This window comes from Vitis vinifera, chromosome 4, assembly GCF_030704535.1.
Source record: "Vitis vinifera cultivar Pinot Noir 40024 chromosome 4, ASM3070453v1".
Classification (NCBI taxonomy): domain Eukaryota; kingdom Viridiplantae; phylum Streptophyta; class Magnoliopsida; order Vitales; family Vitaceae; genus Vitis; species Vitis vinifera.
The window spans coordinates 15,490,691-15,504,346 of NC_081808.1; the positions used below are offsets into that span (position 1 = coordinate 15,490,691).

General features: G+C 34.8%; 1 protein-coding gene across 2 annotated transcripts in view; it reads right to left on the reverse strand.

Annotated features, from left to right (window-relative positions):
- LOC100248532 (protein ILITYHIA) overlaps positions 1–13,656 on the reverse strand; it is an 82,805-nt gene that overhangs the window by 6,048 nt on the left and 63,101 nt on the right. For both annotated transcript variants that reach the window (XM_010650645.3, XM_019219390.2), the window contains 23 exons: positions 11,608–11,685; positions 11,377–11,524; positions 9,632–9,754; positions 9,472–9,528; positions 9,280–9,390; positions 8,996–9,187; positions 8,742–8,915; positions 7,454–7,564; positions 7,291–7,360; positions 7,095–7,173; positions 6,597–6,699; positions 6,338–6,508; positions 6,082–6,204; positions 5,883–5,996; positions 2,279–2,385; positions 2,122–2,173; positions 1,917–2,023; positions 1,762–1,821; positions 1,571–1,685; positions 1,295–1,405; positions 1,043–1,180; positions 847–969; positions 630–701 (listed from right to left, as the gene is read on the reverse strand). In XM_010650645.3, the coding sequence (XP_010648947.1) occupies positions 630–701; positions 847–969; positions 1,043–1,180; positions 1,295–1,405; positions 1,571–1,685; positions 1,762–1,821; positions 1,917–2,023; positions 2,122–2,173; positions 2,279–2,385; positions 5,883–5,996; positions 6,082–6,204; positions 6,338–6,508; positions 6,597–6,699; positions 7,095–7,173; positions 7,291–7,360; positions 7,454–7,564; positions 8,742–8,915; positions 8,996–9,187; positions 9,280–9,390; positions 9,472–9,528; positions 9,632–9,754; positions 11,377–11,524; positions 11,608–11,685 (2,539 nt within the window). The remainder of the gene's footprint in view (positions 1–629; positions 702–846; positions 970–1,042; positions 1,181–1,294; positions 1,406–1,570; positions 1,686–1,761; positions 1,822–1,916; positions 2,024–2,121; positions 2,174–2,278; positions 2,386–5,882; positions 5,997–6,081; positions 6,205–6,337; positions 6,509–6,596; positions 6,700–7,094; positions 7,174–7,290; positions 7,361–7,453; positions 7,565–8,741; positions 8,916–8,995; positions 9,188–9,279; positions 9,391–9,471; positions 9,529–9,631; positions 9,755–11,376; positions 11,525–11,607; positions 11,686–13,656) is intronic.

Sequence of the window (13,656 nt, forward strand, 5' to 3'; positions counted from 1 at the left end):
GGAAAAACTAGAATGTAAGAATTCAAACCTATTTGAATCCTAACTGGATAAATATTTCTTACAGACAGAAGCTTGAAAGACAAGAAGTAATATGCCACAGAAGAAATTTACAACTCAAAATTTTAACAAAATTCTTTGAAACACTAGATAATGTTATGATGAAGTCCTAAATTTTTTTTTTTAGATGGCTAAAAAGATAGAGACTTTAGGTGGTAGATCATCAGCTAAAGGTTTAGGATGATCTAATTGCAATCTCACTGTACAAAAAGATAATTCAAAAGCAAGGGCAATAGATTTGGGCCACATTATGATTGTAGTGAGTTAAAAAAGGCAGATGATTACCTAAATGACAAAATTTTGCAAAAAGGAAATTGAAGAAAAGCAAACAGTATTTGCATATGACAATCAGACAGGAGTTTGAGCAAATACAGTTCACAAACAAGGATAACCAACTGTACCACATATTCAATTTCATAATGATCAATTTAGTAATATTTCAAAGCATAAATCGCAAAATAGAATGGGGGCCTTTTAAGGGAGCTTCGGATTTCCTGGGAAACAACATCTCAAAGAAAATATGTCTAAAAAACTTTCAAAGAGAATACCTAAAGAACTTTCAATGAGAGTACCTGGAGAAAGACTGGAAGCAATGGCTGAAGAGCTTTAGGGAGACAGAATCCGGGTATAAGAACTGGTCCTCCCTGAAAATTAATTAAATAAATTTATGGCATTCTAGAATCTGGAATTTTTTCAGTAATCACAGAAATTAGAAACTTAATTATTTATAAAAGATAATAACATAATTTATATCTAACCATCTAAACTGTAGAATCAAGAAGAATATACCTTCTTTTTTCTTCGCTCTTTATCTCTAGATGTAGATACAGCATCCCGTACTATTTTTATATATGAAGGAAGCACTTCCTTGGGAACTGAATTTGTGACCCTTGACAAAGCTTCCCAAGCAACCTGTTGAATGGAATGTAAGATACAATAACACAGAGATGAAACAGATAATCATTAATTATGAATAGGATATTACCGCAACAGTGGCCGAATCAGAATCACTAAGCAAAACAATCAGGGTAGTTATCATGTTTGGAGCTTCATCAACCAAATATAATTTGCTGTTTTTGAAGAAGTATCCTATTAAAAATGAAGAACTTCTTCGTATTGAAGCCTGGAAACATAGAAGGTAACAAACAAAGCTGTGAGAGAGAGAGAGAGAGAGAAAGAGAAAACCAAACATGAAATGAGAACCTTGAAGATAATGGATAATCTATTGCTAACATACCTGATTATCACCAACACCTTTAAGAAGCTCTGAAATCAAACCTTCAACACCTTCCTCATCAATGACTAAGACCACAGTTTCTGCTGCCTTCTTTGCCAGTTTTTGAACATCCTAGAATTTCACAAGCAGTAAATAATCCATCAGGATAAACAGACAGGAAGATGTATTTAAAACTAAAGATCTTAAAACCAAAACCCATGCTCAAAAAATAAAAAATGTAAGTTTATATTCAAATCAGAAGAAGCAACACAGGAAATGCTTCTAATAGTAGCATACCGTATCATCATCACTCATGGCAGAAAGTAAAGCAGGAAGAACAATGCCCAGGTGAAAGTTAAGACCAGGTCCAGCAACCTCTGCTAATGCTCCCAGAGCATGTGCATTAAAGGCACTGAATGTAAATTGCTTTCAGTTAGAGAGAGTCCCTCAAAATTGTATATTATGAAATGGGAGGTAGGTATACATACGTGAGAGGAAGATGAACCAGCTTGGGCAAGATATGAGGCAAAACAGCCGTAGTCCTGACACTAAATTAACAAATAGAGCAATTTTAGCATGAGGAAAAAGCTGAAAAAGAATATACAAGCCAGAACTCATCCAAGGGGAGAGTAGATATTTTTACCTAAGGATTTGTTTCAGGCCATCCAGTGCAGTATCAGAGGTTTGATCATCCTCCAAAGAGTGCAAAAGCGTAGGGACTATCTCATCAATTGCTTGCATTCCAGCACTCTACATAATCATATGTAAGTGTTAATTTTCATTATATTGTCAAGTCAAACATAAAACTGAGATGAAAACCAGAAAACAGGAATGAGCACAATGAGTACCTTGTAAAGAGTGCTGAAGGCTAAGCCTGCAGACTCGCGAACCTCAGGCGTGCTGTTAACAAAAATAAAATCATGATGGTTTGTCAAGTAATGAAAAGTAACCAGTTTTGATGAGATTATGAGCATGTCAAGAATCAAGCATAAAACCATGACAAACCTATCACAAAGGGCAGTTCGAATAGTAGGTATGAGCTCGTCCATAAAACTTAATAGCTGACTCTTACCAGCACTGGCCATCACTTCACTCAAACCAATGCACACACCCTGGAAATTAAATTTTTTTTTAAAAAAAAAAAGAAAAGAAAAGAAAAGAAATGAAAAGAAAAAAAGAACACAGAAATGAGCATCCTAGTAATTTCATGAGATCCTAGTGAAGAATCTTATCTGGTCCATCAACAAAATAATCTTCTCCTTCACAAGTAAAAATTGATTATGAATTTTCCAACATTTCATTTCTAAAAGAAAGTAGGTTCTTTGACAAATAGTAAAATCTCATATGGAGAGAGAGAGAGAGTAATCAAACTGAACATATGAGTTCCTCTAGAAGAATAAGTTGAAAGTTAGATGAGAAAATCCACAAATATTCCAATACCCATGTTGCCAAAAAAATAGTAGGCATCCCCACATAATAATTAAATACCATCCCTACTCCCAAAACAATTGAATTCCCCAAACCCTCATTAGAAAGGGGTAAAAAAGGCAAGAGAGGGAAAAGGATGAGATAAAATCACATCATGCAACCCCAAACCACTCCTAGTACCAACTCACCCTTCTGCTAGAGCCATTCCAAAACTCTCTCCACCATTTTATTTTAAATAGGCAAATAATGATTGCATTAGTGGTAGAAAATGTGTGTATACACATGATGTATAAAAAAGAAGCCAAAAGGCCAAAAAAAAAAAGCACGAAAACACGAAAAACAGCCACAGTGCCCCCCCTAGAGCCTAAGTTCTAATCAATCCACAAAGTCCAACATGGACAAGGAACAATCTCCAATTGACACTGTAGCTCATTCCAAAAAGATGTACAAGAAACAATGTTTAATTGATTGGTCCATTTTTTCAGAATTTTCAAAAGCTATCCCATTTCTCTCCCTCCAAATGGTCCAAAGCAAATACAATGGAGCAGCCCTTCGAGCCTTTTTTCTCTTCTTTCCTACTAAGGTCCTATGCCAGATCAAAAGAGCATCCCTATCCAAAAAATGTATCACCCACTGCACACACAAAAGGGCATAAATTGACAACAACAAAAAGCTTGCTTTTGCACAATGAAGGAGAATTTGGTCAAACCATTTCTTCTTCTTCTTCGCACATGTAGCATCTATTTAGGATCTTCCAAGCCTTCCTTTTGAGCTGATCTAGAGTTAGAATCCTGCCCTAAGTAGCTTCCCAAGCAAAGAAGCTAACCCTCAATGGCACCTAAAAATTTCAGACCATGCCAAATGGAAACGCCTCTGCCCTCCCATTCCCAAATGATAAAGACAAATATGGCTTAACTAAAATATCTCCACCATTATTAGTTGTCCTTCCAGAAACAAAACCCACAGGCACCTTCCACCTTGTTCCCACCTCATCCTATACTTTTAAATGGGCATTCATATAATTTTTTTTTTTTTTTTTATCTAAGCTCCAAAATTAATCCCTAAAAGTGCCAACCCAACCATATGATAAGGAATTCATGCTTTCTCGGCAAGTATAGTTTCAGTCAATTAATGGAATGACATTTAAACTCATCCCTTTTCCCACTCCCAATAATGTAGCTATTAATTATAACAAAGGCCACAAGTCAACACTTGGAATCCAAATGCATATTACACTACGCAACTCTTGATTAAGAGTATCATTGGCATCTCAAGGGGAATTTCAAGCATCATAAACAAGGCAGGGTCATAAATGTTTAAGTTACTCATCATCATCTACAAATCATCAAAACCATTCTTGTTACTCACTTCTAGATCATGATGGATGCAGTGTGTGGTTCATTTATGATCGTGAACCAGTTTTGGTAGAATGAAGTACATCAAAATAAGCCCAGGTGAGAGTTATGTGGTGAAATGATCTGTCATGGTTAGAAGGAAACCACAGTGTTGATCACCAGCTTCATGGCCTATGGGGTAATTGTTACTAAAAATGACAACTGCAACAAAAAGTTGATGGGTGAATATCCATGCAAGCCAATGGCTGAAGATGATAATTTATGCTCTTCACAGACCATAGAAATTATTATTGGAGCAACACTAAAATCATGACACTAGTGGATGCCAATTCCAAGTGAAGTGCAATACTTCATAATATTATAACTCCTTAGTGTGGACCATTTGTTGTGTTTTACTAACATCTTTCTCAACTCCAATTGTAATGAACAGTGAATCAATGCCATTTCAAACTGAAATACTGTTGCAAGAATTGGGATTGACTTGTTGACCATGGAATATAGTTTCCATAGCTAAATGCTGTATATCTGTACAATATTATGTAGATCCTAAAATTTTGCTAGGATAAATTTGTTTCCTTGTTTAGATTCTAGAGCTAGAACTTTTGTTCAATACATAGTCTTGTACCAATACCTAAGAAAGAATGAGAAAGAATGATTTTCTCTTCATTTTCTCTCTAACTTCAGCAAACACATATTCCAGCCATCAAAAAAGTTTGTCCCTAAAATGTTTGACTAAAATGTACCACATCACGAGTGACTTTCTGTTAATCTGTCAGTTAAAATTTTTGAATTTTGTGAAGTTTCTAAAAAAAAGTTAATGACTTGATGTTCCCCATAAGATTCTCCTAAAGTTAAGAATGAAAACCTTTGAAAAATATAACATCACCAAGTCAAAAACAGTCATATATCTAGCAAATATGCCACTAACAAGAATAGTATACACAGAACTAACAATGACAATAAGACACAATTTCCATGAATACTTTCTGGCAAGAAACATTCACAATGCGTACAACTAAATCCATGAAGCTTGTCCTACATAAAAATTTTTCTCTAGGTATGCCATACAAATACAGAATACATATAGGGCTATTGAAAAGAAGACTAGTGAATTTCCAACAAAGAGTAGGCTTGAATAAATGATTGGCTTTTTGCTCTTGTTTATGGAGAAACTTACATGACATAGTCAAGATGGTTTTCTTTCATGTGTGTTGTTTGCTGACAACATAGTTTTAGCTTAGGATAGAATAGCGGGAAGGCTATTTACACTTTGAAGGTTTTAGGACAAGAATCTTATGACAATATAAGTCATGCAAGTTTTTGTAAATATAGGATTGCAATTGAGGAAATATAACTATAAAATACATAATAGAGACTGTTGGACAAAGAGTACCCAGGATATAATAGACTGTAAAGTAGTATTGTGTAAAGAACAACAGCATTGATTCAGGTAAAACATATTAAAATCTAAAGAATGTGCCACCATGTCATACCATACTCACATCAATGTCAAAGCAAGACAAAGATGAATAGAGTTCCGCTAAGTAACATATAACACATTAAACTGCTAAATAACAAATAACATGTTAAGAAAAAATAAAATCAATGTTGTGGTTGCCTGACAAAAATATAAATTCCAAAATAATACAGCTATAAATTTTCTCAAGTGGAGAAAACGTGTTTTTTCAGCTAGGGGACTTCATGATTGACATAAATTTTATTTGATAATAAAAATTTGTGGCTGTATGCTTTCCAGAAATGAAACCAGAAAAGAAAAAACTAATTAATTATTTAATTAATAAGAATCGCAAGTGAAGAAATCTCACTTGTCGTCTGCTAGTCTTAGGGTCTTTTAGCCCTTGAGCTAAAATTGGGATGATTAAAGGAAGTACTCTTTCACCAAGCTTCCTAACAAGCTCACCCAGTGATCGTCCAGCAACCTGAAAACACAGAAGCATTGAATTTATGCCGCACAATTTGCAAACTATCTCAAAGATGAGCTATAATAAGAACATAGAAATAGACCTGCCGCCTTTCAGAGGATGATGATGCAAGAGAAGTAATCAGTGTATTCATTAAAACTGGCATTATTTCCCGAAGAGTCTTTGGAGTATTTGCCACTATAGTCTTCCACACATGTAATGCAGCCTAACAAAGAGGAGGGAGAATATATCAGCTTACCAAATTAAAAGACATATGTAGATGCATGCATGCATATTTACATACATATATCCAGACTTATGTTAAACAAATAGCTGTTTAAATTTGTCAGCCTCATTACCTGACGAACTGATATGCTGACATCAGCCCGAACCATGTATAATGCAGCAAGAACTTCATTACGTTTATCCCTTCCAAGTCCCTCAATGATGGCACGCCCATGTGCTTCAGTACTAGCACCTTCATCATCACTACCGCCCTCAAGTAATGCTTTTCCAGAGGTTCCAGCAACCTGGATGGTAAAAAATTAATGAATTTTTAAAAAACTGACAAGGAATGTCCCCCAAAGACAAATTGCAAAAGGTTGAAGAGCTTAATACCTTAAACAAGAGATCACCAAGCAATTCCACAGAGCTTTGCCGGATACGCCAATTGTCATTGAAAATCCCATCTTCTACTGCTGGAAGGAGCAAGGGTAAAGACCTGACAAGAATGGGGAAAAAAAAAATGGAACCAGTCAGTTGAACATTAATACCAGGATCAACTATTCCCAAAATGCAGAAGACATTTCAAGTTAATAGCAAGGCTTTTTTTCTGAAATATGTAACCACAATTTTGTAACATCAATCTCAATATTACAATCTCTTCGATGTTGAACATTACAGGAATTATTTGATAAATTTCAAGACAATTTCCAAATTCCAACATCTCCTTATTCTCCCAGAAGAACTTACCATTGATTTCCTGGGGATTTATATAAAATATTTTCAGATTAAATCCAGAGATAGGGGCAGGAATTTCAATCCTCAATTCATTGCTATATTAAATAAAAAGGAAATAACATATTTGCATCAGAACTGCAAGATAAGAGCATGTACGTTGTAGCATAATGCTCCACCAGAACATGACCGGCACTGAGTGCTGCATCACGTACAGACTCATTCTCATCGGCAAGACCTGAAAGGGTATAAGAAGACATTATATTCAAACATATCAAGTATTGACAAAGGAGAAAGCAGACACCTTAGTATTACAACATGAAACAAAAAATCAACAGGGAAAAAATCTACTTACCATCTAATATAGCAGGCAGCACCTGCTGCAAATAGTTCTGGAATTGGAGACCTAATGACCTTGGCAAATACTGCAAAAGAATTTTCATGAGGCAAAGACAAGGAGATTTAAAAACAAACACTTCAGTGGTAAATGTGTAAACCATATAATGTATAGCGGTCACCTTGAAAAGTGTTAAATATCCATCACGAACAGATGCTCTTTGATGAGAACAGTTCCTAATTATATCAGGAAGTAGGTGCTCAAAGTACTCTGTGCCTAGTGCTGCTAAAACCTGGAGAGAAATAGACAGACCTTTAAGTTAACAATGAGAAACTTAAAAAGCACAAAGTACCAGTTAAAGTCCAGACACCTGTCTACTTGATGTATAACACAGAAATCATAATAACAACTTTTGTAATGGTTGCCCCTAAATATGAGTTCCGTACAACTGATTAATAATGTTTTTACAGACCCTGCAGTAAATTCCATTCCTTTCTTGACACTGCTCATCAGTCACAATATATAGGCATAAATTGATAATCGGGCAATATCTTCAGAACATCTTAAGTTTAAGATAATGGTTTTCATCTTCTTGTTTTATCTGTTCATAAAGGTAGAATTCCCATGTGCAAAGCCAATTACAGAACTATCCCCCTCTCCTGGAAAGAGTGCTGAATCTGTTCTAGAAGAATCACTCTACAGAACAAACTAAAGGAGCTGTAAAAGAGTTCCTAAAGTCATGCTTTTAGCGAACTAACCATATTTACAAGAGTCATGCTCTATTACATTCATTTCACTCTTCCAAATTTGTAACCTTTCTTCCCACTTCTCAGAACCACACTTCAAATTAGGACTGATTGAGATCAGGATCCTTTCAAATATGAACCCTAATTGCATAAACAGAAAGAACTGGAGCCATTCACCGCATGATGACTGATTCATTATAGAAACTTAATTATGCCCTTTAAAAAAAAAAAAAAAAACATCAATATTTAATATAAACATTGTGTATAACATAAACATTACAAGAAAACAAAATATAAATAACAATGCATTTGTCGTTACATTGCAATGCACTATTTATTGATTGAATGAATCCAATGGTCATGAATGATTACTAAATTTGCTGTGAGGTTCGTAAAAGTATTCCAAATACTTCAATTCTGACAAAATTTCCTTCTTTATAAACATGCATTAGTTTTATCACTCTCAAGTTCCATATCTCATTTCTCTGTTTACTCCTGATATTTTGCCAATTCACACTCAAATTCAAAATAATCCCAGTCTCGAATAGATCCAGCAACATGAACAAGTCACCACATCACATGATGGCAGTCATTTCAAGTATGCAGGACATAAAAAACTTTGAAATCCTTGCACCATGAAGAACAGATTTTTCTATAATCTACCTATTTATTTTTTGAAAAAACTAAAGCAACTGCAAAAACAATCAATAGAATATAGCAGACCTCACTCAACCCTTGAGCAGCTCCAGAGCGCTCAACGTTACTTGCATCAGATTTAAGAGTGTCTAACAACCATGAAACAAGATCTGGGAAATTCTCTTCTCCCATCCCTCTTATAAGCGATCCTAGGGCCCTCGCTGCAACAGACCGTACTTCAGGAATTGGATCCACAAGAACCTGTTTTTGTAGAAACAAAGAAAATGAGAAAAGGTTTATATTGTTTTAGAAGGTTAAAGAATATCGTTCCAGGAAGGTACTTTTTTCACTTCAGGGAGGAGCAAGCCTATATAAGGAATCATGTCCTTTGGTTCCGTCACTAGTGAACACATATTGCCAACTATTTGAGCAGCCTTCTTTTTAGTCTCAGCACTCCTCTCCCTAAGCCCTCTATGGACTATTGGTACCAAAAGTGCAAGTGAAGGAGCATCAATTGAATTAACAAAAGTTGTCTGCAATAGATAAGAATGTATTTAGAGCAGTAAAGAAGAAGAACAAATATAAAACTGGTTGAAAAGTTCAAAATTACATCCATGAACCTTACTTGCAGGAGAATATCAAGGGAGTATTTGGTATAGTCATTAGGGTCAGTAAGACCCATTAGAAGAGTAGGGACAAGAGCCGAAATTTCTGGATTCTTGATCACACTCCCAACCTAAAAATGCAAAAGGAAAACAATAAAAAAACAAGAATACTGAGCAAAGAAAATCATAGTACTTCTAACAAAAATTATCACCTGCTGAAGAGCCATTTGGCCTGCTGACTGAACTTTGGGATGGGTGTCTGTTAAAACCTGTGATTGTGGTAATAATTAAAAAAATTTAAGATAGTATTATATTTCGATAGGAGGAAAACTATCAATTAAAAGATGGACTCATGTTTGTGCTGGGATAAACCTCAGTCAGTTTTGGCACAATCTTAGGAAGGCACTGTGAAAGTTGCTGAGGAGCACAGTAAGCCATAGCACCAAGCAGTTGTACACTACTTTGCTTTGTTCTCCAAGCTTTATCTTCAAGGCCCTGAGAAAATCATGTATTTAAAAAAAATATATATATATATATCATGAAGGTGCATGTGCAGGGCTTATAAGATGATGAATTCCTGCTCTAGATCTGAACTTAAGAGGTAAAATGATCAATAAGAGGTAAAACATCATTAGAAACGAAAAGGGAATAAAAGGTAGAATGATAATATAATCCTCTTGAGATATGCAGCTACAAGTGATCATCTCACTTGTAAATTAAATATATAATACAAGCAAATGCACCAAAACAAAACAAAACATATAAAGATGTTCTTCACACTTGTGGAACAAATTTCCCTATTTTGTCTTTCAATTTTCTAGGATTAAGATATACACATTATTCTGCTCCACATGAAAAAAGTATTTTCCAAATTATTTGGGCCAGGTTACACCTACATCACCATTCCTCCATATCTAGCAAATTAACCAAAAGCAACATAAATAATTTATATAAATAAGCAACATAAAATACAGAAATAATATGTAGGATGTTTCCCCGTATCAACCATTGATATGTCTGAAACTTGTTGACAATACATTTGTGTCAATCTATGGCTGTGCCAGATTCTTCTTAGGATACTTACAAGAGAACTCACCCTTATCAATTCTAATGCACACAAGAACAAGTGAATAATGCCATTTTGTTAAGGAATCTAATTTAAAATTATTAGCTCCTTCACCATTTTATTCTCCTGGTGCCCATAGAAACTTTGCACATGTTTGATGGACTTGCAACTTAAAATGCTCTTAAACAGTGACTTTCAAATTTTTTGATATCTTTTCCAATGATGCTTCTTTAACTCAAACTAGGATACCAATAAAGTACATATCCTTGTCAAGTTTTATGCATTACATTACAAAAATTATATAACATAAAATAGAATCATAATAACACTATAATATTATGGTAACCAAAAATATTTGTTACATAACTAGATCATATAAACAATTCTTTTTGATATCTTTCTTTTCAATTACCAACAAATCTTGACCATACAATTTTACCTATATGAAGTTGTATTTGCATAACTCAAAAATATTAAATGGTACATGGATTTTTATTTTTATTTTTTAATAATTCATGCAATTTGTATAAGCATATCTCAAACAGCACACCAATTGGATGTTTTTCTCAACTTCCATGTAAAACTATATATTTGCAATTTACTAGCACCAAATCAGTCCTGATATTTTAGTTTTTATTAGGTTAATTGTAGCCAATCCCTGTGCATGTAAATTATATGTTTATTACTAGTAACAATCGGTACAAAATATCCATATACCCTTCATACTGATTGCTATCTGAAATGGACCTAGCATATTTTCATTTCCATATGATTACTTTCCAATTACCAGTTTATCTTTCTTTGACAGTGTTCTAATCACATTAGAGCTTAAATTGCATATTATAGGCATAACTTCTGTCCTAATTTCTCCACTTTATATGTCTATTATATAAATAGGAGGGAAGCATAGGACAAAAATCTGTATTACTAAGACATAGAATACAGTGGAGCATAGTGACTAGAATATTTTGACATAAACAACGATTGTCAATTGTGAGAAGTGAAAAATTATGAAGAGCATTACAAAAAATAAATCATACAAAATAAGCACCTTCAGAAGTGATGGAAGAACAAGCTTCACACCCTGAGCACTAAGCTGAGACATCATTGCACGAGCAGCACATTCAGCACCGTCACGAACAGCAACAACTTGATCGGAAAAAGAAACCAAAAGCAACGGTAACATTTGAATTACATACCTGGATGAAACGTAGGGAAAATAGTCATGATAAAATCCATATAGAGAAATCAATATTTTGAGTACAAGAAACCATCTACATACGGTTCAAACAATCTCCCAAGCTTCTCACAAAGGCACTCAAATCCTAGTAAAGCTCCTTCACGACACTTTGCAGAATTCCTGTAATATAGATCCAAATTCAAGAATAGATAGGAGTTATTTCCCCTTGAGCAAAACATGATCAATGAAGGTGAACAACAGATGCAGCCTCCTATATTACAGATCAATGCCAATAAATAAAAGTGAGAGTTTTAATTGCATATTAACAAAGAAAACTCACTCCTACTACTAAAGGTGGACAATACAGATATTCCACTACACTAAGTGACACTAAAATTAAACTTAATTCCATCACCACATAAGATACTTAAAGATTAAGGGTTCAAATATTCACAATTCCACATACTTTTAACTAAAGAATTAACAGAGCAATATGAAGGAAAAGACAATTAAATGTATCTTTTTAAGGGTGTAAATCTAGTAATGGTGCATGCAAGGAGACACCTAAAAGAAGGTAAGTAGTAATACAAGCTCAGACCAGCAAAAGAACCAGAAAGACCTTCCCCACAAGACACATGAAGCCAAAATTTTGGTTCCAGCCTATTGTTCATTGAAATAGTAGTGAATTCAACAAAATCACCCCATCCTTCCCCAATTGGACGGAGGCCATACTTATGTACCCTACCTTACCTGGTGCACCACTACCCCAAATTTATCCTTAATCTAGTGTCTCCACAATTTATCCCTTATAACTGAAATGTCCATAACCACTTACCTAGCAAAGCTTTATTCAGAATTAGAGAGTTTCCAATTACCAAGCCCCCTTCTTAAGTATCAACTATCAACCACTTAACAAGTCATTACTTCTTAATATCATCACCCCACACCAGAGAAAGTCTAATTAAAGCTTTCCTAAATGGTTGCAAACAAAAACCAGGATAACAAGTGAGGATATAAAGTAGAATGGTAAACTGGATAAAGTACTTCGAACAAAAGTAAGCCTATCCCTTTAGATAAGAATTACCTCTTCTGCAAACAAAGTCCCTACTCAAAACATTCCCTCACCTAGATCAAATGTAGATTAAAACAAAGCACTCACAAATAATGCCAAGTTGGTAGGTGGTGCTGAGTCACTCTACAATAAAGAAATGCTGCCACTACCTCCACATTCTCAATAAACTGTACTGAAATCACCTCCCTATTGTCCAAATTGTCTCTAAAACACAATAAAGCTTCAAACACAACAGCACACATCTAAGATACAACAACTACTCTATTCACATTATATATCATCCCCATGATAAACCACCCATAACTCTCTTGTCTGTATTTGAAATATTCAGAGCTCTAAGATCCCAAGTGCATAGAGAACTTTGGAAAAAACAATATGGGAAAGGACAAAAGGGAATATGCAAGCGAGGTGGTCCAAGTTAAAAGGATAAAAACATACATGTGTATTAGACTAGTCAAACCCATCAACAAGAGAATGTGTAAGCTAAAAATCCAATCCAACTGCAAATTCTTGGCTGCGACATTCCGTAGTTTTCCACATGGGGTTCACCTAATCCAACAGCTACTGGTTATCTAAAGTCAACACATATGTACTAGTTTTACATTTGCCAAATAAGTTAGGCTGAACTTGATATTATCCAAAGTGGTACTCTGAAATTCCATCCTTTCTGGGGCCACATTGAAGGACTTGCAGAACTATAGCAGGTGATTTTCTCTGATCAGGGAAAATCATACACACACACACACATATATATATATAGAGAGAGAGAGAGAGAAGGAGAAGAAGAAGACCATGATTTGGTTCCTTGATCACCAAGAGCTTTCGGCCAAGTGCTACAAGATATCGGTTTCCACAGAGTATGTCGTTCAAGGAAGAAAATCAAAACCAAGCTGGGTGAGAGGCAAATGGCTTGACAAAACTTATATATTTTGTGGAGAATAAAAATGGCTGAAAATGCTTTGTTTAAATATCTCAGTCTAATGTGTGACATGTTACACACTTGCATTTGGTATCAGTAGTGCTGCCATTTTTGTTTAATGGTCAAATGCATTCAAATGTAGCACTCAAAGGAACGCCTT